This window comes from Canis lupus, chromosome 27, assembly GCF_003254725.2.
Source record: "Canis lupus dingo isolate Sandy chromosome 27, ASM325472v2, whole genome shotgun sequence".
Lineage (NCBI taxonomy): Eukaryota > Metazoa > Chordata > Mammalia > Carnivora > Canidae > Canis > Canis lupus.
In genome coordinates this window covers 19,845,244-19,872,318 of record NC_064269.1, presented here as the reverse complement: position 1 = coordinate 19,872,318, position 27,075 = coordinate 19,845,244, and the positions used below count along the sequence as shown (strand labels likewise).

Below are 27,075 nucleotides of genomic sequence, written 5' to 3'. Positions count from 1 at the left end.
AATTGGCTGTGCCATTGCATTAATAGCCAGTGTGTAGGCAGAGTTTTGGATGGCAGACCCATATGGGAGTGAGACCTACAGAAGAGACAGCTCTTGACAAGTTAGGAACTTTATGTGCAGCTTGAAGAAAGAAAAACAAGCTGAACATTTAGGGGATTTTAATGTCTTAAGAAATGGCCTCTTCACCAATAGTTTTGATTGGAATGGCAAAATAGCTCCTAATTACAGAGAAAATAATTTCAGATTAAAAATTTTAATGGTGGGTAGATGTGGATGTATGTTACCAATAAAATCCAAAAGACCATAAAACTCAATAATTTGTGTGCTGTATCAATTTTAAAATGTTCTTGTACTGAGCAGCATCTAATGACTTGAACTTAAGAATAATGTAAGCAGGGAAGGAATGAAGAGTATTTTGAACAATTATTTCCTCAGAAGGAAAGAAAGAGAAAAGGAATAAAAGACCAAGGAAAAGATCTTTTAATTATATTTCCCCTTGTCCAGCCAGTTTGCTTGTTAAAATGGCACATTTTGGAACAGCCAAGCAAAACATATAACATGACCTGAAAATATATGTGTATATTTTGTGTGCGTGTGTGTATGAAAGCACTTGAGAGTCTCTTTTGAATATTTAAAAGCTTTTGTATTATTTCTAAGTCAGTATTTATGAAGGCAAAATATATGGTAACTAAATAAGTCCTACTGTATCTGGACATCTCATTTGCAACATCAAAAATTCCAAAACGTAGTTTCCAACATTTAAACTATATATTCCCCACTGGTTCATGTCAGAGGAGCGTGTTAGCTGAATGATTTCTCTTAAGAAATACTACTACATATACTGAATAATTTCTCTTAAGAAATACTACATATAAGAAATACTACATACGTGCTTGCCATATCATCAGACCTCAGATCACTGTATAAGAATGCAAAGAGACTAAAGAGAGGACACTAATAAAAGACTGTTTGCTTACAAAACTTTAAAGTAGTTATTCTGAAAAGATTCTCTTTGGATTAGAACATTTGCATGGCCCCATATATTCTCATCAGTACACTCCTAAATTTCCCCGATCTTCTCTGCACCTCTCTTGGGTTGTACTGGGAGAGTGCCAACATCCGGCTGCCAAACAAACAGTGCTTTCCATGAATGTCCCTCACAACCAGGGAACAGAAAGGAGAAAGTAGAAGCATTCTATTTCTTTCAGTCCTGGGTCTGGATTTGATTAGGCCACTGCCTAATTTTTACTAGATCTCCTTTAACTTAGGGTAGCTTTGGGCATAAGAACTGATGAGTGCTGAATTTCATTAAATTCCCAGATACTTCTAAGCACTGCAAATCCTAAATAAATGAAATCCATAAAAAAATTATACTTTTGTTTTTAGAACTCTAACATATGTATGTACACACACCGAGAGTAAGACAATGGATAAAAATAGGTTCTGACAATAAAGCCCTCGCATTAGGAATAAATATGTACAGTTAAGATCCTATCTCAAAATACATTGAATATGTGCTTTGAGCCAAGATTTATAGAGTTCTTTACCCACGATAGATCCATTAAGTATTTGGAGACTAGGTCATTCACTCTGCTGATGGTTTCTCTAGTTTTATTATTCCTTAGTTACTGAAGTGGAAATATTTGTCCAAGATAATTAGCATTTTATATGCTATTTAATGATGAGTTTTGTCAACCTAACTCAAAGAGCGAAGTGATGGTACACAGGTTCAAACTCCCCTTTGAAACATCACTCCGTAATCCTATCTCTACTAGTCAGAGGAAAGGCCTGCAGAAGTAACAAGGGACTCTAATTAACGAGATCATTAGCTGCATATGACATGTCCTTGTGTGGTTTCCTCTTTCAAACCCCACGGGAGAGCTAGGCTGAAAAGTAAAAACCAAGAAAAGATCCTGTTGGTGGCAATGCCCGAACCAAGTTAAATATAATTAAATGAAAAATGTGACCGACTCAGAATTGTCTATGGTATGGTATTGTTCTGTAGTGTTCATAGATAATTTCAAAGCCTTCTGTGTCTGCCCCTGAAGTGAAAAAAGGTAAGAAATGAGAAAACGGTCCAGAAATTTTGCCAAGGTGTGAGAGTAGGGGAATAAATACACTTCGCCAGCAATTGATGAAGGTGGTCCCTGGCTTCTGAAGCCTGACTAAGAAGAGAAATTCTTTAGTAGAGTAGTTAAGGACTGGTATTGGGGTTGTGATGGTGGACGAAGAGAAACAGGTTATCCAACCCCTGTATGCATTTAAGGGGTGGGAGGACACTGCTTGAAGGCAGATGATATACTGAACCATCTTGCTTTTGTAAGCTTTTAAATTGTGGAGCGATTGATAGAGGGACAGGAAGGGAGGACATTCTAGGTTTGTCCAAGCCTATGGACATGGTGGAAGGGACACTAACACACCCCAGCTGAGAGCACCAAGGAAAGACTATGAGGCATAGAAGCCAGTTACCGTAAATTGAGCTCCAGCGATGTCGCTGAGATGTCATATGGGTGGTCGCCTTCTAGCCCACTTTCAGCCACGCCAGAGTTTAGCCAGGCAGACCGAGTTCGACGTTTCTTTTTTTCCTGCTCCTTGCGTTTTCCGGGTTTGCCTTTCTTTTTCTTGCCAGGTGTCTTCAGTGGCTGCTCCTTGTATGTCTCCACCTTGTTGGTTTCCTGAGTTAGGTATCTGCCCTCATCATCAGACCCAAATCGGACGGGGTGGTTCTTTGTGTTGGGAGCAGGCTTGGAGTTGGGGGAAACCTCCGAGGTAGCTCTGATTTCTGCTGTGTGGATTTCTGCAATCAGGTGATGAAGGAAGAATCGTCGCCGTAAGTCTTGGATAGATTTCCCCTTGTCATGAAGGAGCTGATGTTCAGACACAGCTCTTTTGCTTTAAGAAAAAAAGGCAGGAGAGGAAGAAAAGAATTTTTTAGTTGTTGGTATAAACCTCAAAGACAAGAGGAAAGGCCTTTAGTTTTCTAGTTGGTCCTATACAGAGTGTAAGCTGGAAGGGCAGCAAGCTTGTGGAGCGGGGATAGAGCAGGGTGGGAAGGGAGTGTGGGCACTTAGGAGTCTGCAGCCCCAAATCTCATTTATGCTATTCTATCTAGATCTGTGACTTTGCTGAGAACATCGGCCTCTCCACTGAAAAGGAAGGAGTCAGATTCAGAGATTTCTAGGCTCTCTTCTCAACTGAAAACATTATGATTCAGTTATTCTCAGCAATGGACAGAAACCACTAAACTTATTTTCACATTTTTCAGACTTGTGTTGGGAAAATAAATCCAGAAGTTCCAGCTTGTGAAATTAAAAGGAGGGTGAATTTACCTGACTACTCACCCAGGCACATGCACCTCACACACACACACACACACACACACACACACACACACACATACATGCACACACACTCTGCTCCCCTAACAAGATGCCAATAGTACTGAAACTCAAAGAACTGCAAGCTGTAAGAGTAAAAGAAACAAAGGCTGAGGATGACGTGAGCAGTAAAGCCTGTCGAGGGAACTATCTAACAGACTGAATTTTAATATGATAGACTACAGGCTACCAAGGACCTACCTACATTTGAAAGCCAAGTGTCAGAGAGAGACAGAGTACGTGTATTTTTCTGTAAAGTAGTGGGTAGTGTCTTTAAAACGGTTTTCTCTGTGTTTAAATTGAGATGATTCTATTTCTCCCATGCATCAAGTTATTTTTAAGTTCAGAATTTCAGAGGGTATTATCCTTAATTGAGACATTCACTTTTCTACTTGTTCTCTTTGTCCTAAAAAACATCTCTAGGAACAAGTATGAAGTGACTTTTCTGTTTCTTTTTTATTTTTTTAAATATTTTATTTATTTATCATGACACACACACACACACACAGAGACAGAGAGAGGCAGAGACAACAGGCAGAGGGAGAAGCAGGCTCCATGCAGGGAGCCCGACATGTGACTCAATCCTGGGAATCCAAGATCATACCCTGGGCCAAAGGCAGGCACTAAACCACTGAGCCACCCAGGGATTCCCCGACTTTTCTGTTTAAACAACACTTTAATGAAAATATAGTGGAAAAGAATAAACTCATCTCCCATCAATCCATTCAGATGGCAGCCTGACTCTTGTTTAAATGTCCATCCACATTATTCTCCACATATATGATGAACCATATGTAGGGGTCACATACATTAATGAGTCATATCATGCCCTGCTTCAACCCCATCTTACCTTACTCCCATTTCTACCACTGTGTAACTCTTCAGAGTGCTTCATTTTCAAGTGTCTCAGGGTACCTCCCAGGGCTATCTACCATGTATTCCTACCTCTCTGACACACCATCGCTGGGTCCCTTATTTGCCTTCATTAGTACAGCTTTTTTAACTCCTCAGAGAAAAAGAACGATAAAAATGGCATTATCTTCATTTTATAGGTAGGGAAGTTGAGGTTCAGAGAGATTAAATGACTTGCCCTTGCCCACAAAATGAGAACAGATAGAACCAAGCATCTAAAAACCAGGTCCCCTGATTCGGAAGCCAGAGATTGCCTTTCAACTACCTCAACCCTTTCTCCTATGGAAGCAGAAGTATATGTTGAGGAAACCAAGAAGTGAAGGGCATAGAGTAAAAAGCCTGAGGTGGAAACCCTGACAGTGGGCAAATGGTAGCAATGTATCAGTTTCCTTGAAGGCCAAGCTTACTGCTCCGAGAAGTCCATTTTTTCATCTCCCAAATAAGGAACTAGGATTGCTAGAGTTTGGATGGTCCCTGGGGAAATTGAGAGATTTCTTAGGTGTACTGTGAACCAAAGAGGAGTAAGACATGAAAATACCAGCATTACTTCTCTAGACCCGATAGCCAGTATACCAGCTTCCTTTTAGTATTTTGGTGTGTGGACCAACTTTAAGCCATGCAGCTTGTTCAAAAAAGACATGACTTAATGGAAAGGAATTTAACAGGAGCCTGGCTTAAATGAGGCATGAAGGAGTCTCTCTTCCTTTTTGAAGGTGCCATATGTGACTAGATTAAAATTCACTTAGTTTATGGTAACAGCTAGTATTCTGGAAACTTTTAATAATATACAAATTTGAGGTTTGGGCACAATATAGTTATACTCTCTAGTAACATTTTTAAAGAATAGGACTGAATTAATTGCATATTTCCTAAGTATTGCAGTTGAATAAGTACCTTTTAGCAAAGCGTCAATTAAAAGAAGTTCTTAACTAGTGATCATTTATAGTATCTGGGGTTTTTATTTCTTTCGCAATTCCTGGCAGATAACCACCCCATTTGTATTGCTCTCCAAATGTATAATACAGCTCATTCTAGCTTAACCCCAAAGCCAAAAGTTTTAATGGTCGGTCTGTCCTAATCAGGCCACCACTGCTTATGCCCCCTCTGCCTGGCATATACGCCTGTCATCTTGGCCAGCCTGTCAACTGTGAGTCACAGTGCCTTCTTAACCCAAGCACTGCACTTTCCCAGGATGGTTCTCATGAGAAAAGGAATGATCATTCTATCCTTCTGTTTTATAAAAAGTCTACAAAGATGGTACAACTCTGTCCAGTTTAAAATAGCATTTCTCTTGTGAGGTACAAAGCTTCTTTCTGCCTTTTAGGGGTAATTGTTGATATAATATTAGAAAACAAAGATTTCCTTAATGCTAAATCTGAAATGCTGTTAACACTACGAACGGTTCAAAGATGTCTGCATTTAAAATATTGTGAAGAATGGATTTCTGACCGGGCAACTGAATTGGAAGATCAGGAATATAATCCTATCTTTATCATCAACAAGGAATAAGATCCATAGAGCATTTTATTTACTTTCAAAATATGACATGAACTGACACCAGGGTAAATAACTAGCATGTACAAACTGATATATATAGGTGAGGAGCAATGAATCCAAATTAAGGAGGCTTTCAACTTAGAGAAGTCTGAAATATTTAAGTTGTATATACAGCCTCAATAACAGTCTATTATTCTATTCCCCTGCGAATATCCCATAGCACAGTAGTTCGCATGGCATTTGTTACAATCCTAATATGGTATTGTATGGCCTGTGATTATTGTAAAATTTTTTTTCAGAAATATGGGGGAAATGCTTAATACTGATAACTATGGATTCAGTCAAAATGTAGCTCTTCTGCTCTAAAGAAAAATCATCCTCAAGGAAGTTTTCAGGGAGGAGAGTCAATTCAAGGAGCTATCAAGGAACGCAGGGAGTAAAGGGAATGATGGAACTGCCTCTTCCAACACGGGAAAGAGCAGCATGTTTGTGCTGATGCTCAGCTACTTAGGAAGGAGTCTGGGTTTGCGAAGAAAAGTTCTGTGGTACATGCGCAGGTCAGGGTTCGGGTGTTAGAGTGAAGATGACTCACCACAAGTCCCTTCCAACCCAAATGACTCAGTCAGAAGTAATGCTTTTCATTAAATGGAATAGACCCAGTCTGGCTCCTAAGCAAATCAGCCAATTATGTTTTCGGTTTCTGAATCTGCGGGAATTCCCTATCTAACTTAAACACAAAGGTTGCTATCTGCCAAAAGGGGGACAGAATTGGGACAAGAATATCTGTAGACCTCACTCTCCAACCTCCAATTTATTCACACTCTAGCTCCACTAATTAAAATCTTCTGAACTATCACAACTTATAATTGCTTCCTTGGGTGGCTTAGGAAGCATTATTGTTGTAGTGGTCCTCTTCCCTGCTCCCTAAAGTCAGGGCCTCCTTAGAAAAACATCTAAAAGCAATTTCCCCAATCCTTGGTGTGAAAAGTAATTGGGGTGTAATATGTTTGATTATATGTTAATATTTCTTTCAAGAAATTAGGTTGATTTCATGTAACAGTAGACTAATATTTTGTCTAGCACACAGAATTTACTGTTACTTGGCAGCAATGCAAAAATAATGACTTGTTTTTTTAAACTCCATGTGGCTGTGATAATTTGATGAAACATCTTCATCTACTGATGATTTCAGCCTTCATGAAAAACCATGGCTGTAATATGATGATCTATTAGCCATTAACTATAAGAATGTTTTGTGGTAGTTTATAACCATCTGCTGAGTGTGAGTGTTTAACTACAATATTATATTTCACCCACAAACAAAACTGTAACAGAGTCTCTGGCTGTTAAATGGTTTCTGATGTGTATTTTGCAAGGTGCAACAAAGAAAGAGTTAAAAATAGCCTTTAGGACAACTTAGCACTATTTTTATGTCGTAACTGTGGATTTAATCATGGTCCATTTACTGTTTCTCAAAAGAGAAAACAGGTATTTCTCAAGCCACTGTTAAGAAAGAACTGGCTCAGTTCCAAGACACTGTTTCTCGGCCAGTATTTAGGCGTGCTTTTAAAAATTCACTCTTCATCTGTATTTATATATGGACTTTAAATAATTTAATACAAGTCTCAAAAGGAGCAAAAAGTCTGAAGACAATTTTCAGAAACACATCAGCAAAATGCTGATTTGAAGAATACAATGCAGCTTTATCTTCAGTACAATGTTCTACACAATTTGCCTTAGGAGATTCATAATAGATTTTCATTTTGGTGCCAAGGTTCAGACACGTCTAAAGTAATTTCATTTAAGGATTTTCTGCTGTAATAATAATAGACCAAGGGCACATATAAAACAGTTGCCTTTTTGTACACCCTCGGGAATTTACAAGGAAGCACCATGAACTTGATTGTAAATATTGGATATTGCTATTTTTATTGTTGGTGTAAAAGCTCCTTAATTCCTTCTCCAGAGGCAAACTCCTTTCAGTTCTCAAACTTTTATGCTTTTCCCATCCTGAACACGGAGTCTGCAGCTTAAAGATCACCCAAAGATGGCATTTACACACATTACCGTACTGCTAGGTCCAACAGATTATTAAGATAGTGTTACTCTACTGCTCTTCCAACTTTTCAGTCACACAACATGGTAATATTTCTCTGGTGTGCTTAGATGTATGATTATGTTAAAGTCAAAATTATCCTGAAGAGAACCACCAAACGAGAATGCCAAAATACAAGCTTTCAGTCTACAATGCAAATATTTGACTCCAGATTAAAGAACTGTTAGCAATAATTCCAAGAAAAAAAAAATAAAAAAAAAAACAAGTTTCCACACCCAATATTCATTTTGGAGTCAAGCACTCCAGCGTTCCTGAACTGTATCAATACTAATGCTGGAGCTGTGCCATTGCAAAGTTGTTACTACTTTATTATATAATATGCCTTCATTATGTAATGTGGTCCATTTTATATGCTTAAAATTATGTCATTCATAATAAAGTCAGATGTAAGGCTTTTGCTTTTCACACACACACACACACACACCACACGCACACACACACACACACTGCCACCCACATTCAGTTTGTAAATCAAACGCACACAGATGTAGGTCCTCCCCGGCTCCCTCAGCCTCTTCCGAGTTATCTCCCACTTGTAATCAATCCTCAGGGTTCCCCCAAACCTTCCCAGGTCCTGAAAGTGGAACCTTCCCCTTTCACTGGAGGCAGATGAGCTTTGTCTAGCGGAGATCTCTGCGCTCCCTCTTACGGAAACTCCTGGAAAATTGGTCTCTCCTGCCTGTCTCCCCTAGAGGTCCGACCAGTTCTCCCGCCGGGGTTGCGGGCACGGTCTCGGCCCCCCGGCAGGTAGCCGGATCTCCCCGCTTTCGGAGTCGGGCAGGGAGCATCCGTGACCGCTGCGAGCCCTCGGCAGCGCCCCAGCCTGGCGGCCTCTCCCACTGGCCTTCCCAGCCCTCACCCGGCGCCCCGGGGAGCGCGGGGGCACTTACAGCCGGCGGCCGAGCTCCTCCACCGAGCGCCCGCAGGAGGGCACCGAGTAGCTCAGCAGGAACACCGCGACGCCCCACTGCTGAACCAGCCTCCGCAGCATCGTCCCCTGTCGCTCGCGGGACCTGCAACAGAGCGAAAGGGCCCGAGGGGTCAGCCCGCGATCCCCATCTCCCCCGGACTACCACGCTCCCCGTTTCAGCGGGCTCTCCAGCAGCCTCTTCAACCCCAAGGGCATCTCCCAAGTTGCAAAGAAAAGAAGAAGAAAAGAAAAAAGAAAAAAAGAAAAAAGAAAGAAAAAGGAGCACACGCAACTTTCTCTGAAGCCTCTCAGCACTTACTTATTTAGGAATCAGCTACTGCAACTGTGCTTTTCCCAAAATCACACAGGCGAAAAGGGACCAAAAGGGGGGGGAAAAACAAAAAGAAAAAAAGAAAAAACCAAAGCAAAACAAAATCAGAGACGGTCCTCTGAAATAACAACCACAATGAAATGCTTTTATATACGCATCAAGGATGAGCAGCGTGTGGACACGTCTTCCCTAGCAAAGTCTCATTAGATCTGGCCGGCACTTCTCCCGGGTTCGTGGAGCCGAGCTGACCCCTTCCTAAAAAGAGAAGAAAAAGTTTCCCCCTCGGAAGTCAGCTTCTTCGCGAACTAGGCCGTCTTGCTCCAGAGCCACTTGTAGAGACCCACGTATATATACATAGCTGTCCGTCTACCTCCTCTGGTGGGCTGGTTGCTTCCGGAAAGTTGATGCCGCACACCCTGGGAACAAGTTTCAAGTGCGCGTGTCGTCGACCAGGAGGGCCAGGTGGCCAGGAGGGCGGGGAGGCGGCGCGCGCAGGGGAGGCGGCGGCCCGAGCGGCCGGGCAGCGGCGGCCCCCGTCACGGGCGGGGAGGCATGCCGGCCGGGCGGCGCAGGTTGGACGCGAGTTGAAAGCCTAGCGGAGGAAGGTTCACACGCTCCCGGGCAAACCTGCCGGAGAAGTGAGCTAGTCGCAAAGAGGTGGCGCCCTTGGAACGCGCGCGGGGCGAGCGAGGGCGCGGGCGCGCGGGGGGCGGGGGCGGCGGCGGCGGCGGCGGGGAGCCCGGGGCTGGGAGTGCGCGGCGAGCGGCGGAGCTGCCCGGAGGCGCGCCGAGCCCCCCCACCCCGCCCACCCCGTCCACCGCGTCCACCGCGTCCACCGCGTCCACCCCCGTCCACCCCCGTCCACCCCGGGGCGCCGGTCCAGCCGCGCAGTCCCGGGGCCGGAGCCGGAGCCGGGGCCGGGGCCGGGGGCGGGGGCGGATCCGCTCGTTCCCGCGGGGACTGCGCGGCGGAGCGGCGAGCGGAGGTCCCCGAGGGCGCGCGGGCGGCCCCGGAGCAGCCCCGGCTCCCCGCGCGCCGCAGCGGCCGCGCCCGGCTGGACCCGCGGGCGCCGAGGCCGCCGAGGCCGCCGGGGAGCAGGGGCCGCAGGGCGCGGGCGCCCGGGATCCTCCGCGGGGAGCTCGCGAGCGGTTGACCCGGGGCTTCAAGGAGCCGCGACTCCAACCGGGAGCTCGGGGAGCGAGATGGGAACCCTCCTCCCCGGCCCTTTCGGGGGACCCGCTGAGTGGGGAGCATCGCTAAGGCGTGGGGGTGTAGGAGGCGGGGTGCAGAGCCTAAGCTTAGAAGAGTCCGAAAGACTTGAGACTTCAGGTCGGGATTGCATTCGTTGCTGTCTTGGAACAGCCGAGGACGTGTGGCGGTGGTCCCGGGAGACCCGCGTGCGTGCTGCACCCTCCTTTGGACTGCCGAGGGGCGACACTCCTGCGGCGCGCACGCGGCCCTCCGGCCACCCGCAGGCCTCTGACCCGCGCGCCCCCGGGCAGCTGCGCTCTCCCCCGCAGCCCACCGCAGCCCCCGCCCAGCCCCCTGTTACATATTCTGGGATGGCCCTATCCGGGTCGCTTCAGCCCGCAGATGAAGCGGAACTACCGCTGTGTACGCTGCTCGGCCTCGGAGGAGCGAAGGGAAAGCGGGGGACTCTTCCCAAACTATTGGGCGGGGAAGAAGGACGGCCCCGAATTACTGGGCAGTATCATCTGCAGAAAGGACTGCGGCGGCTGTGAACGCCCGCCCCGCGGACTCTATCTTTCTGAAATGAACGCGGGTAGTTGGGAACCACTCAAGGGATGCTTGTCTTCCAGACAGACAACCCCACTGGTACGTTACAGCACTCTCTGGAAGGCTTAGGGAGATTTGAGATGATTTCGGGAGCCTGACCTTTATCAAGCCTGGCTTCCTGGCGGATGCTCCACAGATTTTACCGACGGTGGGTGAAACAGCGCCCTCTCCCTCGCGGGGCTCGGCTCCCTCTCCCCCTCCTTAAGTGCAGATAGTCAGCCAGCAGTTCACATTAGCTGCTTAGTTTGGGTGGGAGTCACCCCTTCTTACAAGCTCCTTTCTTTCTCCCTCATTTGATTACTCTAAACTCCACACTTAAAAAACTTGGCTTCCTCCCACTGGAAAAAAAAAAAATCTGGGAATTTCCACAATTCCCTCGTTTAAGAATTTCTAAATGTTAGATCTGTTTGCATGGCATGAAAAGACAAAGTATCAGCGCTCAGAAATGTCAACCTTTGAACCCCTGACGCTTTCTGATTTATAATAATTTCTTTCCAAAAAGAAGCAGGAGCCTTAATGTAACCGTTAGATCTGAAGGAGGAAAAAATCTAGAAAGAAAAAGTAAATCACAAATGAACTATTTAATAGTTGCAAGTTATTTAATATTAAAATGATAATATTTGCTTCCACAGTAAAAAAAAAAAAAAAAAAAAAAACCCAAAGGTACTTAGCCAAATTTTAAACTACCCAGGCTTTAAAAAGTCAACCCTCTCCCAATAAAAGGTTAAAAGTCAGATCGAAAATATCAAATCACTTAGGCCGTAAATAAATTCATTATACTCTGAGAACGCTATAAATTAAAGACTGGCATCAATAGACTGCTTTGATTTATGTTGCTTTTTCTACTAATGAAACGAAATTGACTCTCCTCTCCCTCCTTTCTTTTCCCCCACACACTCTTCTGGTGTTAATGGCAAAACATCTATCAAATATTTTTAGAATTTCCTCTCCTCCACAAAAAGAGAAAATATAGACACAGGAAAAATAAATAGTCTTTATATACTTGGAATCCTGAAGCTTCCTCATAATGTATTACTTCACCTTTTCCTTGATTTACAGTCCTCTCTTCTCTTCTGGCCAAACGAAGGGGATCTTCTCAGCAGTCTCTTCCAGAAATTAATTTTTTTTTTTTTTGCTTCAAAAGAGTAAAATGAAGTCTTAAATGAATGAAAAACTTCCTAAGGAAGCGTTTCTATTCTCACTAAAGGCAATTATTAGAAAGCAGGTACCTCTTCTAAGCTGCCTTGTTACTTCAAGCAGAAATTCTCCTCAATATATACTCGGGACCCTGCCTTTCTGCCTTTCTGAAAAGGATATTTTCTGACATCATAATCTCATTCCCAATATAACTGAATAACCTCCATGATAATGCTGAGAACACATGACTACAAATGAGATGACTCCACACTAGGAGGGTTTGGGTTTTTTTTCCCCCCCTGGGCTTAGGCGGAGAGTGAGTGCCAACAGAGGCTGAATGTCTGCTTAGGCCTTGCTTTCACCTAAATGCACCTTAGCAAATAGGAGGATTTGAAGGCCTGTCTTTAATCTGAAGTATTTCCATGTGAAGACAGGTTAGCATTGTGAGATCTACACCTACACGAATGCCTAGCTCATGAGCAAGCCCCAGACTCCCATCTTCCAGTCCCTCATGGCAGCATTATATGCCAGTTTTAAGAAGAGATTTCTAAATTTTTAAGTTCACCTTTACTCCCCAATTCATGTTAAAATAACCAGTTTATGTATATCTCCAGGGTTATTTACTACTGCAATTTAGTAAGACAAAAAAACCCTAACACTTATGTTTCGCTTTTTCATCTCTCTTTTTCCCCTCCTCAGCCCCAACAACCAGCAAATAAATATACTAACCAAAAAGGTACTTAGAGCTCTTTAGGCAGTGCATCTGGGCTCAGAAATTCCCTTATGGCCAATCAGCATCCCTTATCTTATTACCAATAACATTTGCCAGTAGTTCCAAGGTATTTTTTTTTTTAAATCCTATGAAACCAAACAACTAAACTCATCCCTTCTCCTAAATTTTTCTTTGTTTACATAGGGAAGTTTGCAAAATTACCTCAAGTAAAATTACCATTTGATTCTGCTAAGAATGCAGTCTGAGACTTGAGAGGAGGCTGTTACCAGCTGACCTCAAGGTAGCACAAAGGGGGATGCCATGCCTTTAAATCCCAAGCAGGTTTAGGAAAGGGCGTGTGACTGTTAAATCTCTTCCTAGTTAGATGATAAGACCTAGAGCCTTTCTTCTCCAGGAACAGGACTGTCTGCTGACATCTGCAGGAACTGCCTCAGGGAGCACTGCCTAGACATGCATCGGGCTGATGGGATTTTCTTATTGGAAAAGTGGGTTTCACACCATCCTCACCCTTCCCTACGTCCTGGGCAATGCTCAGCTTTCCACAAACAGGACCAGGAAGTTCAGCAGTGCGGCACTTTTCTCTGAGACCACAAGCCAACGTGAGCTCAGAAGGTCTTTAGGAGATGGGGGTGTCTAGGGGCCCGTTCGCCATGGTCAAGCACGTGTGCACCTCCTAAACCCATGACCATCATAACTCCTCTGAGGAGTCTTCTGGCCAAGGATGGTGCTCCTGTGTGTGTTGGGTGAGGTGGGGGGTGGGGATTGGGGGGGGGAAGTTGGGGAGCGGTTAGGAACAGGAGTCCTGATATCCTGGACTGATGCCTGATGGATGCCCTTGGCTGGGCCCAGTTCTTGGCTCCGGGAAGTAGGCAATTCTGAACTTGTGCGAGACCACAGGGAGAGCCCCACCTGGCTCACACGACAACCCCTCAACCTGCAACTGATCTCCGGTGGAGCGGTGCCACACAGGCTTCCTGGCCGGGTCCCAGCTCCTCTGTGAGTAGAAGAATTGTCCTTTCTTAAAATGTGAGAGCCCTGCTGTCTGCAAGGCGCTGCCCCCCCCCCCCCCCCCCCCCAGCTCGGGAGTCACTGGGACCTGGAAAGCTGTTTACTTCCCCAACACCATTCTCCATCCCTGCAAAACAGGGCAGCTCCCAACCTCTCCCCAGAGCAGCACCCAGAGTAGGGCATCCTACTAGGATCCTAGTAGGATGCCCATCGCCTCCGGCACAAAGACATCCAGCAGCCTCGCTTGGATGGGCGTCGTGTCTGTTGCGCTTTCAGCCTGTGACGACGGTGTCGTCGGGTTCCGCTCGCCCTTCCTGGGACTCCTTTAAGAAGCGAGGCCTCCAGGAAAGCTGCGCCTTCGCTCTGCGGGGTATCCCGCCTCCGTCAATGCGCGCCCGACGCAGCAAGGCGAGGTGTGGGTCTCTTAGGGAAAGAGGATCTCGGAGGAAGCGTGCGCACCCCTCAACGGTCTATATCAGCCTCCCCCTGCCTCCCGCTACAGAATTAGCTCGCCCCTTTGCAGATGCTATCTAGCCACCCCCCCACCCCTCCCACCCCCCCCCACCCCCGCCCCATGTAGGATGCTGGCTTGGCTCCCGGGGATCCTAGGCTTGCTGCAAAGTTCAGAAGCCTGGGAGCCCGTTGGCAAGTCTAGCTGTGTTTCCTGGGTTTGGGGGGCTTCCTTCCCTGGGAATCTGGCTTCAGGCTCGTCGCACAGTCTGTCCCGAGCCGTAGAAACCAGGCCTTCGCGCCCCGCCCCGTCTCGCTGGGTTTTGCGCGCGGTTTCGCTCCGGGGCACAGTCAGAGTCGCCCGCCCAGCCCTCCCAGCCCCCCCGCCTCCTCCCAGGAGCCCCCCCAACCCCCGCTCCCGGCTGCAGGCGAGAGGAAGCCTGGGGAACAGTGTGTGACCCGAGGACAGGGTCCGAAGGCGCGAGCGAACTTCCTCCAAGTGGGGCTCTCCCCTCCCTTTCCCTCCTGGTCAATCTATGACTCAAACTTGACATAAGCCCCTGGCAGACGGTGACGACAAATTCCCGGTGGGGGTGGGGGTGGGGTGGGGGAGGAGAAGGGTGGGGGCAGATGCACCCCACCCTGCCACCGCCACCCCCTCTGCGCCCCGTCCGGGTCCGGGTCCGGGTCCGGGTCCCCGCGGGGCGCTGTGCGGGGACGGCTCCCTCCTCCCCGAGCGCCGGACCCAGCCCCCGGCCCGCCAGCCCCCCTCCGCGCCTGCAGCTCGGGAGCCCCGGGCCCGTCTGTTTTATTTCATTTAACACGATCCGCGAAGCCAAGGCGGGGTGAGGGGCCGCGCCGGCGAGGAGAGGAAATGAAGGGACTTGGAACAAAGTCCTCCCTGCCAACTCTCTCCGTCTGATTCTTCGAATCCAGGGGAACCTTAGAGGACCGGGGTGCGGGCAAGGAGGGCTATTCATTCTCCAAGCCCGCTCCGTCTCTACATAGCGGCTCGGTGGTTGCACTTGGCGATCGCGGGGGTGTGCAGAGCGTGGAACACCTGGCCCCTCTCCAGCGCAGAGGAATCCGGCGAGCCGGTGGCTCCCGTGGAGTTTGCGAGCAGCGCGGAGCCGGCTGGGGGAAGCCAGTGAGCTGTCCATGGTGGTTAAGAGTCCTGGACGTGCGTGTCGGGCGGTCCTGGCGACGCGCAGACCCCCCCACGCCGGGGGCCTGCCAGCCACCGAGCCGCTGCGCACCCGGCACGAGGCTGGGTGTGCTCGTTTGCACGACTCCAGGACGCTCTGTCACAGAGGCAGGACTCCAGAGATAGACGGAAACCAACTCTGAAGTCCAAATTGTGGGTTTCCTTTTAGCTCCTTCCTGAAGGTGTCTTTCCCCCCTCGGGCAACGTTTAGCTTGCTTCGAGAAACGCTGGTCCATCCAGCAGCCTGCTGCTGCCTGCCCTTCCCTGCTCTAAGGTTCCCTCCTCAAATGAAGGAGCATGATGATGTGGGTAGGCTTCTCCTGGAGAAGCCGGGGAGTATCGCTATGGTGATGTCCACAAAACCACTTTGTTGCCTGGGAAACTGCTTCTGGGAGATTGTCGGATGTCTCGGAGCTTTCCTAGGGGGTGGTTGGGGTCCTGTGTAGAGTATTATTGCTCAGAGGACAGACTTCTTTATTATTCACCAGAGCCCTAGAACCCTGTGATTGCCACTCTTAGGAGGAAAGGAGGAAACAGAAAAATTCCCATGGAATATGCGATACTGTAGGTCCATTCTACTGAAGTCGATTTTGCCCAGTTCTTGTGACATATTTGTTTATGAACCCAGTTAAGCTCTTATACATATGTACGGCAAAGAATATTTCGCCTTTTTGTCACCACATCTTACCTTTTAATTTCTCTTGTCAATTCTCACCCCTTAATATAAAAAATAGTGAAAGGAATAAAGGGGAAAGGAGAAAAAATGAGTGGGAAATACCAGAAAGGGAGACAGAACATGAAAGACTCCTGACTCTGGGAAACGAACTAGGGGTGGTGGAAGGGGAGGTGGGCAGGGGGTGGGGGTGACTGGGTGACGGGCACTGAGGTGGGCACTTGACGGGCTGAGCACTGGGTGTTATTCTATATGTTGGCAAATTGAACACCAATAAAAAATAAATTTATAAAAAAAAATTCTCACCCCTTATCTCTATTAGCCATTCCATTTTCATCTGAATAACAAATTCCCTTAAATACTAAGGAAAATTTAAAAATATATGTTGTAAACATTTATAGCTTTTATTTGAATTTTGTGCCTTTATTTATGAGGGCATATCTAATTAGCATCCAGTACATAACAGATCCTTTTATATATTTCTGTATAAATCAGAAGATATCAGATTGGAACACATTACTTGTTTGTTTTTACCCTTCTTTCTTATGGTGGTGCAGTACTTAAAAAAAGAGAGAGTGTGTATGTGCTGATAAACCACCTTGAGAATGCCTAATTTAAAATAGAAAGTGTGATGATTCAGTACTTTTTCATAGCTTTTGTCTCAGTTTCTGGATCTACAAAAATAAAATAATGAAGAAAGTGGAGTCTTTCTATATATTCTTCCAAGTATTTTCCCAAGTCAATAAAATTGATATAAAGCCTTTACTTTCCCCTTTTCTATCAAAATGAATGAAATAAGACTTAAATGTGTACCCAATTCCTTGAAAATTATGAAACTGGGATAATAATATTTTAGCATTATTATTTTGTAATCTAGATTAGTTTTGTTCTATGAATTCTTTGATAGTAAACCTCCCCCATACACCTCTTTACTCTCCTTTCATCGAAAGGAGAAAAAAAAATAAAATGGTATAAATAGATTTCATTCTTCTATCCTTTATGTGCTCATAACTTAAGGAGCTTCTTCCCCCTACTTTTCCTCCTCTCTATTGGTAGCTTAGCATTTTCCTCTGTCCCGTGGTGATATCAATTGAGAATTCTCCCTTCGAAGTTTATCTAAGTCCCCAGTTTCTTTATTTTTAGAAAATTAGTTTTCCTCAACAGCTCATTTATTAGATTTTTAAGATTTCGTTCTTTTATCCATTAAATTTGATAAATTTATTAGGGAGGGTTTTAATCCTTCTCACCAGCAGCTCCGTTAAACCTGCTGGACTGTTTTTTCTGCTTTCAAGAGCAAAATACTCAATTGGTATAATTGTCTATGACCTAAAAACAACAATAATAAAAAAAAATCTATCAGTTTCTCATTTGTGTTCTGCTTACCTTCCTAATGTGCCCAACACTGTTATGCGCCCAGAGTATCTGGAGGTATCTGTAGAATCAAATTGAATTGTAGCCCTTCCTACTTGCACTTTTGAGAAATGAAAGTGTAGTTTTAGTTATTTTAGATCTGTTTTTCAAAATTTGTTTATAAAGCTCTTTGATCTGCTACTGGGAACATTTTTTTTTTTTTGTAAAGCATATTCTTTTTAAAATTGTGGATTTGGGGGCATCCTGTGTCTCATTCAGTCTCAAAAGCTTCTTTCCTTCATGCTTAGTGCATGTATTACATACTTTCCCTGAAGATATTTCCCTCTCCATTTCATTTGTGCTTCACTGCCCAGAGACTGGTAAGTGAGGGGGAAAATGTGGACTTTTGATGTATCATAATATACTGAAGTCAATTACTATGTGAAAGTACTTATGTTAAGAAAATTTAGACTGACCTTAGCAGAATTTTCTTGCACTTTGTTCCTTTAATTCTCATCCTGCTAAGCTGTAATTATACGTAAAACTGCCAAAGTATTTTTAATGGTAAAAAAAAAAAAAGAAGAAGCCGCTTTTTGTGGAAAGGATTAAAATTTTTTTTTGTCCTATAAACACAGGTCATATTCTTTGTAAAGCTGTTCTTAACAGGCAAAAATGTACATGCCTATAGCAGTTAAATTACTCCTTAAAAGACCTATGATGGCCTTAAATGGAGCAGGAACTCAAGTGTGGTTGATATGGTTCCAAAAAACCCCCATTTTAAAAGAGTTTCATTGTCGAGGTGCACCAGGATGTTCTTTCAGTTCTATAATACACAGTCTGGGCATCATAGCCACATATTTCCCTCATCTCATTCCAACCCCGGTGTGGTAAAACCAAAGAGACACAGGATCAAGGAGAGTCTGAGGATTTGCAGGGAAAGAGCTGTGTAAGTACAGTGAGTACAGATCTTTAAGATCTTCCCCAGACTTCTAAACAGTTGAGAAGGTAGCTTGTTTGCTAAGTAGTGCAAAGTGTCTCCAGGTCTATCGCTGGAGCTGCTGACATAATTAATGATTTCATTCAGAGCCTGAAAGAAGGTACTTGTATTCCCTCTGGCATGGGCAGGCCAAGTTCTTGTCCAAACTCTAATACCTTGGGTTGATTTTAGCCAACAAGACTGTTGGTCCTCTTGTTGCACACCCAAAACTTGAAAGCCAAATATTATATTAGGCTATGATACTTCCCAGCCTTGAGGAGGTTGACACATCCTAAATATATAAACAGCCACTATTATCTAAAGACGGATTACATTCTGGTGAGAGATTCATTACTCCTAGGTCAAATTGGGAAAACGAAAAACAGTAGAACCCTCCCACCAAACACCCAACACATAGCAAACTACTTTAAAAATCAATATTTCCCAGTAAACCTTATATGCAAAAAGTTTTTCTTGTCCCATTTTACACTATGAGGTTAATGGCAATCCTTGAAAATTAATTACGGTACTGAAAAGACTTTAATAACATTTCTGCTAAAAATAAATTGGAGGCAGAGTATTGCCCTGGATTCATGATTGCTTACATCTGGTTTCTATTTCTGTGATTTTCATTTGGTTCTCAGAGAGTTCATTCACAGTCATCACAAATTTCGTTTCCTGTTCTCCAATGGGAGAACTTGTCTGATGACCCATGTATTTTTCATCCAAATGCTGCACTTTTCTACATTAGGAGATGTAGAAAGGAAGAATGAAAAATACATCAGACTAATTCAAGCAAACCAAAACCTGAAAGCATCTTTCAGCACCTGACTAATCCAGAATCCAGTGGCAAATAACAAGGAGGAAATCACTCCATCTTCTAGACCCTTGTAGAACGAGGTAGGGAAGAAAAGAGAAAATAGAAGGAAGGAAGAGGAAGAGAAGATGGAAGGAGAAAAAGGGAGGGAAGAAGAAATTAAAGGAAGGGCTTCTTCTGATTTTTCTTTATCAATAAGAATCCTCATGCCTACCCCATCATTCCTCCCATCACCTGTAATACATGGGAAGGTAGTTTTCTTTCTCACCATGTTAACTTTCAGATCTTTTTCAAAGAAGGGGATGAGCTATCCTGGCCTCTGGTTGAAAAATCTCTTGAACTCCCCCACACATTTAGGGAGGAGCCTCCATACATGTTGATCTGGACTTGTGTAGAACAATTTGACTCTTACTTCTATGCCATTCTAATATCTTTTTTCACTATCCAGAGCATCTCAGTTGTTCTCTAGGTAAGCAACACCTGCCTCCCTCTTGAGATGATTGTTTTATCTAAAGATCCTATCTAGTTCCTACTCCAAAGTTTCGGGAAGTCTACTCTTTTCACCTTACCATACGATTTTTCTTAATTTTCCTTCCTACTGATGTTCCAGAAATGTAGTCTCCAAATTATCTCAGATGCTCTCCACATTCAATAATAATTACAAATATTATTGAGCTTTTATCCTTAGGACGGCAAAGACTTTTCATTTCATTTGCCATAGATTGATGCCCAAACTACCATAGATAATTACTAGAACTGGGACCTGAATTAAGTTTGTCTGACATTACATTACCTCTAGTATGATGTAGGCTCTGGCTGCCACATTTCAAATCCATTGATCTGTTAGGGTTGATTTGGCTAATGTGACTGGTTAGGCAACTGGTGTGCTCTCTACTCATCCATGTGGGTTCTTGAAAGCTATGTATTTAGTTGAAGAGGTTGAGAAGAACCATTCTTTGATCAAGTGTTATTGAGGCATGAAACAATAGGATGGTCTAACTCTACAGACTAAAATTTAAAAAAGAATATTTTAAAAAATGCTGATTGTATGAGCCTATTACCACTCTATAGAAATAGTCCAAGAATTAATTTTATCTGATGGTCTTATGTTGTCAACTTTTATTAAAATTCTAATTTATGCCAACCAAGTTCTATTCTTGAAACTTAAAAAAAAAAAAAGATTTATTTATTTTAGGGAGAGAATGTGCAATTGGGAAGAGGGGCAGAAGGAGAGAGTGACAGAGGGAGCAGACTCACTGCTGAGTCCAGGCAGGACTCAGACTCAATCTCAGGATCCTAAGATCCTCCTTTTCTTTCAAAAATCACATTTGGACCTGCCCCCTCTCAATTTTTGATAAGGGATGTAGTGTATTCTTGAAAAAGTTTTGTAAAAATATGTATGCATCTTTGGGAAAATTGCTATCAAATATACTTTCATTTAAGCTATTGATCACCTACTATGTCTAAATCCTGTATTTTAAAGGAGCCATACATCATGACTCTATTTCTTCCTTTATTGCTTAGGCTATATTCTTTACCTAAGTTAATTCAAATCTTTTTTGGAAGAAAGAGGATAATCAATAAACACTCCTTGAATATCTCTTAAGTCAGGCACTGTGGTAAATTCTGGGATTATACTAATGATATGGGATTTACAGTCTCTTTAGGACTCTGAATCTCTTCTTATTTACTAAATATCTCACTAATGCTTTTATTATAAATCTTTAAATTTTGATATATTAAATATTTTACTCACATTGTTTATTGTCTATCTCTTCCTACTGGAATAAATACAAACTCTAAAGGCCAATAATTCATCTGTCTTTATTATACCTCCAGAACCTAGAGTAACACTTGGCACGTGGTTGTAAGTCAATAAAAGATTTTTTTAAATTTAAATTCAAGTTCGTTAACATATAGTATATTATTAGCTTTGAAATAAAATTTAGTGATTCATCACATATGCTTAACACCCTGTGCTCATCACAACAAGTGCCCTCCTTACAGTGTGCCCATTTAGCCTGTCACCCCACCCACCTCCAGAAGTCAATAAATATTTCAAAGGAGAGAATGAATGAAAATTAAAAGGTGCAAATACTTTTTTTCTAAATACTTATCGTGGTACATATACATATTTATTTATTTATTTTTTTTTTATAAAACAGATTTCTACCCTGAGTCAGCAATTTTCTTCGTGAGTGCCACACACTTATATCAATAAACTAAAGGATTACTGATAAATGAAAATAACGTCAGTTTAAACACAATAATCTTTTAAAATGTGCTATGTAATAATAAGTTAGACTTGTTCAGAAATGAATTATTTTTAGCATCAAAGGCAGGTCCTATTTTTATTCCTGCATGCATTTATTTTACCTCCCAAACTTTAACACAATTAGAATAGTCTCTATTATCAGATCATACAGTCAGAATGGAGAATGGTATTTTACCACACCCCAGTAAGGATTCCTACTAGTAGGAAAAGCTGGCTATTGTCCTTTAAGTGGTTCCATTATAGCTCAATCATTAATCAACCAAAGCCTTACGTATGTTGAATTTGTCTTTTTTTCCGACAGTAAGTAAATACATTTTATTGTCATGGCAGATGAGTTGGATAGAATAGTATCATACCTGAGTCAGTTCCTTACTCTTTTCCCTGACTGCCACATTCAATTGTATAATAATGCCTATGAATGCATTTTTCAGTTATGTTTTGAAACCACATTTTCCCCTCAAATGACCTGTTATAGCTGTGGTTTAAGTGCTACATTTTCCTTACAATAGCACTGAGCAATAGTCTTCCACTTCACCATGGAGTTATGAGCTTAATATATTTGCTACGTTAATTCAAAAGAATGCAGAATTATATTAAACACCTAAAATAAATCTGATCTATAAAATCCTATCTTGTATAATACTGTATATGACATTTCATTGGAGTTTCAGACATCTATGAATGCATGAAAGCTTTTTTTTTTTTCAATCCTGACAAGAAAGGCATAGCTCAATGTTTAAAACCTAAAATGCAAGCAACGTTGCATTACCTGTCAAGAACTCATCATGGGATAGAACTTGAAAATCATAGTTACTGTCCTGTTCAGTCATCATAAATGTTGGCCTAGAGTTCTTGGCAGGAAGAGTGTTTGAATGGAGCCTATCTCCAACTCTAATAGATGCTGTTAGAAGAATAAAAGTTGGCAACATTTTCCACAGAGAGCCAAGGGTAACAGAAACTTTCGTATTATAAACTGGAGATAATAGAGCAGCATGACCCTAAGTGTTGGTTTTAAAATGGACTTTACACAATCCTGTGTTTAACAGGGCATTGTACTCTTGATTTAAAGGAAGAAACTCAAATCATCAGAGCATCTGTGAATGCATAAATAGTGAAAATCAGGGTGTTCAACAATTTCAACGGAAGAATATTCCCTAGTGTCATTCAGCCAGGCTGTAAGCACATTGTACTTTCCAAGTCTCCATGGGAATATTGCTCATTCATTAGGTACTCTCAAATGCTCCATAAAGAAACATTATTGTGATCTTACATTAAACTGAAGAGAAGCAGACAGGAAGGCAAAGCTATAGTCTCCACATAAAGGAAGGAACACCTGAATTACAACCTGTTGACTTTCAATTTTTGGTACAATTGCTTAGGCAACGAGGGCTATAGCTTGTCATGAATGTATATTGGCAATGTGAGCAATGGCAAGGGTGAGTCGAAGATCTAGATTTTAGTCCTGTCTCTTCTTACCAGCTAGTTTTATAAATTTTTAGAAAGGCACAGAATCTCTCAGAGGCAAAGTTTACTCACCTGTGGAATGGGGAATGGCATTAGCACATACTTCACTAGGATGTCATAATCATCAAATGAAATAATACATGTGAAGTTACTTTATAGACTGTAAAGTCTTATTGAAATATTTAATTAAATGCATATATTACATGTGACTATTACTCTATATAGAAATACAAAGGTAGATATTAATCTAAATTATTCACTCCTCAGGCATTCAGATGAACATTTGATAACACATTGGGACAATTAGACAATGAAAATGACCTTAAAATTGAGGGGTTTTTTTGTTTGGTTTTTAAATCTCTTGATATTTTCCTTCATTTTCTTGACAAATATTAATTAGCATTGTATGAATCAGTTCAGGAAATACCATTCTCCCTGATTTCCAGCGTGAATACCATACTGAATATCTTTCAAATAAGGGGTAGCTAATTGATTTGTAACAGGGGTTGGTCATTTTTAATAGCTGCTGTTACCTAAGCATCTTTGTTTGGATAGTTATTCCAGCTGTGGCTATGACAGTCCCTGAGGCATCCCATGAATCAGCAACGTTCAGTTTGACCCTTTTGAGTAACCATGGTATCTAAGGACTTCTCAGACATAACAACAAACTTTGAGTCTGGGGACAGAATAGAGAGATAAGAATTGCAAGTCAAGGAATAAGAACCCAGGGTCATGAATCTGTATATTCAGCAAATATACCATGTCACAAGGGAGGGGGGGAAACCCCAAATCTTTTAACGAGGGGGATTAAATAAGAGAGGAGGATAGTAAAGAGAAAAAGGAAGAAATCTGAAATCACATAGAGAATTTCATCTAAACCTATTATTTGTGTGTACATCTGTCTGAACATGTTGAAGTTTTGATATTCTCTCCTGGGGGATTTTCAACCCACTAATTCTTTTTTTTTTTCTAACCCACTAATTCTTAAGAATGAGGAACCATCTGATGGGCAAAGCTAAAAGAAAATGGATTGGTAAGGTCTTATCAAAGTCTGAATTTCTCCAGGTAGTGCTTGTCTGATTTAAGCAATGCTATTTTTTTTTTTTCCAACTTAAGCCAGTACCATGACTGTGAAGAGCATTAGAATTCCATCTTGAAAATCCCTGCTTCTGGATGATACTTGTGGTTGGAGGCGTGGAGAGGAAAGTATCCTAAAGCCAAAGGATCTTTGCTAATGCACACAGGTTGGATATAGACCACACCTAGCTTGGAGACTTAATTAACTGTCACAAAGGTTAATCCTGGAAAGAACGAATGAGATTAGGAATTAGACTCATCATTTCTTTGTTGAATGGAATTCTTATTATATACAGCTAGCTTCATAGGATATATAAATAGTAAAAAAAGACACCATTTGTTCCCAGGAGAGGTTTATAGATTTGTTTGTTGGGAATGGGGTGGGATTATGCCTATATAAAATAATTAAGCTCTCCAGTTTTACTCCTTCTCTATCAGAAGGATAACTTGAATAAAAATAATTCAGCCAAATACAGTGTCATTTTCTAGCAAGGAAGAAAGGACATTTAGAGGTCTCTACCTCTTTTTGATGACTCTAGGCTTCTGATGGAACAGAAAGCACCCAGTGTGCCAAAGCATAGTAATACCTATTCCTAAAGAGCAGGGCACAGCTCTGTCACCAATGAGTATCCTTTCATCAGAAATGATTAGAGTGTACCATTGCTAAGAAAAATTTATAATTTAGACAGATTATTTATTTAAGAGATACCACTGGTTACCTAATATCTTTTCTTATTTTGTTTTGTTTTTTTAATTAATTTTAAAAAATTCTAGTAGAGTCAACATACATCTTTTTTTACACATACTACCTCCTTTCTAATAGGACTCTGATTTTGTTCAGGCTCTTCCCCTCTTTGTGTGACTTTATTCTTTGGGGTGGGTAGGCCCCAGTTTTGACTTCAGTGCTGGGGGTGGGTCCTGGTGGGACAAAACCAATCGTAGTAGTCCTAACCCTCTATAGTGATTGGTTCAGTATTGGCTTGTGATCCAATTCTGTTCAATAAAGTCTTAAATGGAGGACAGCTGAGAGATTCTCAGAAGAGTTTATTTGTTCCAAAGAGAAGCAGGGAGAGTCATCATTAACTTATGTAAACACTACTGTATCTGGATATGATGCCTAGATCTAGAGCAGCTATCTTATTTTCTAAGAATGAAAATAACCTACAGAGGCAGACCCAAGAGGGTCTTAGAGAAACAGAGTCAAGGTCACTTAGATTGATCTACCTATGAAATTTTGTTAGGAGAGATAATAAATGTTACAAATAGTAGGCCACTTTGGGTTGAATCTTCTGTTATTTGTAGCTAAGAAATTTCTAACAGATACAGTTACTATATGAGGCAGCCAGAGTATCCATAACTCTTACTGGTGTTCTGTGATACAGAGGAACCCACTTTCACCCTTCCCCATAACTGAAGCCCATTTTTTTTTTTTTAACTTAGACACCATGAGATTCAGCAGATGTGAATGTCAATGCTCATCTAATTGAAGCCCAGGATACACCTTGAGATAGAGAACTCAGAAAGCAATTAAGTATCAGATTTCATCCTGTGGAAATAATGCAATTTTCCTGAAGGAGGAGTTGAAGTCAGTTGGTCTGGGCGAATTTTGAGGCATGACATACGTGGGAATATGTTTTGAAATATCTTTCCTAGGGGCCCCTGAGTGGCTCAGTCGGTTATCCGTCCAACTCTTGATTCCTCGCTGGACATGGAGCCTCTCTCCCCCCGCGTCCCCCGCCCACTCCAACCCCATGCTCACGGGTGCTCTCTCTCTCTCTCTCTCTCTCTCAAATAAATAAATATATTTCCTAGTGTAGTACTGTGAAAGTCCAAATTAGCTAAGATCAGATCTTTTGTTCCTCCATTCTGAGACTGCTTATTATAATCCCTCAGTAAATTACCTTGAATATGTGTCATAGTCTTATGTGTTAGGATGGCGGAAACTGTAAAACAGGTGGCCAGAGGTAGAGGTATTTGTTTTAGGCACCAATAACCAGTTTTTCATTGGATGGACTGAACTCTAATATATCATAGCAATGGAAAGTGACTCCTACCCCTGGAATCACCAATGGCAGTAGAACATACTTCATTTTTTTCTAAAACACTTTTTTTCCCTAATGTATTTACCTCTCTAATTGCACTACTTTTCACAATTGCTGTTGGACAAGTGGCAGTTATGATGTAGCTGTCATTGCCTATTCACATGCATCAAAACTCATAGAATTGGCCCTGGTATCTTAGAAGAAATTCCTAGAGACCATAGCGGAGCATTCTTTTAAGAAATGCTGTGTCCTTAACAGTCTAAATGGCACAAAGGATGATATTGTGTGCCAAAACATGGGCATGGTTGATTTTGAGTCTGAAAGTCACTTAGAAAAGCCAGACTTTGAGGGGTGCCTGTGTGGCTGGCTCAGTTGGTTGGGTATTCTAACTCCTGATTTTGGCTCAGGTCATGATCTCAGGGTCCTGGGATCCAGCTCCACTTTGGGCTCTGCACTCAGTGAAGAGTGTACTTGAGATTCTCTCCCTCTGTCCCTCCCCCAACTTGAGCTCTTTTTCTCAAATAAACACAATCTTAAAAAAAGTCAGCCTTAGAATGTGAATAACTTAACCAATACTTTTTTATGAAAAAAATCATTATGTCTAACATGTTTTTGATAAGTATAAAATAAACATTCTAAGTTACAAGACCACATCATATCATAGCTTTATTGGAAGAATTAAAAATTATTTTAGAAGTATGAAATAATGGTTCTTCTTTAAGTTGATAACATCTTAGATTCAATGAAAGATGGTAACTAGAAACTCAGATCTCATTGTTACTGAAGAACTAGATGCTTCTTCTACTACATTTGCCGGAAGATTCCTTCCTCTGAGCAGTCACCTCTCATGTTTCTCTTTTGTTTTTTTTTTTTTTTTAATTTTTATTTATTTATGATAGTCACACAGAGAGAGAGAGAGATGCAGAGAC

At 42.5% G+C, this 27,075-nt stretch overlaps 1 protein-coding gene across 7 annotated transcripts in view; it reads right to left on the bottom strand.

Moving 5' to 3' along the window:
* Positions 1-27,075, bottom strand: part of PTHLH (parathyroid hormone like hormone) — a 125,684-nt gene that overhangs the window by 1,417 nt on the left and 97,192 nt on the right. Inside the window, exons 1-4 of one of the 7 annotated variants that reach the window (XM_025455491.3) lie at positions 9,514-9,785; positions 9,298-9,398; positions 8,793-8,915; positions 2,470-2,892 (exon numbers count right to left, since the gene is read on the bottom strand). In XM_025455491.3, coding sequence (XP_025311276.1) covers positions 2,470-2,892; positions 8,793-8,893 — 524 coding nt within the window. In that variant the 5' untranslated portion in view covers positions 8,894-8,915; positions 9,298-9,398; positions 9,514-9,785. Of the gene's footprint in view, positions 1-2,469; positions 2,893-8,792; positions 8,916-9,131; positions 9,786-11,981; positions 12,188-27,075 lie in introns of those variants that run through there. The other 6 variants (XM_025455489.3, XM_025455493.3, XM_025455490.3 and 3 more) reach the window with 6 other exon arrangements.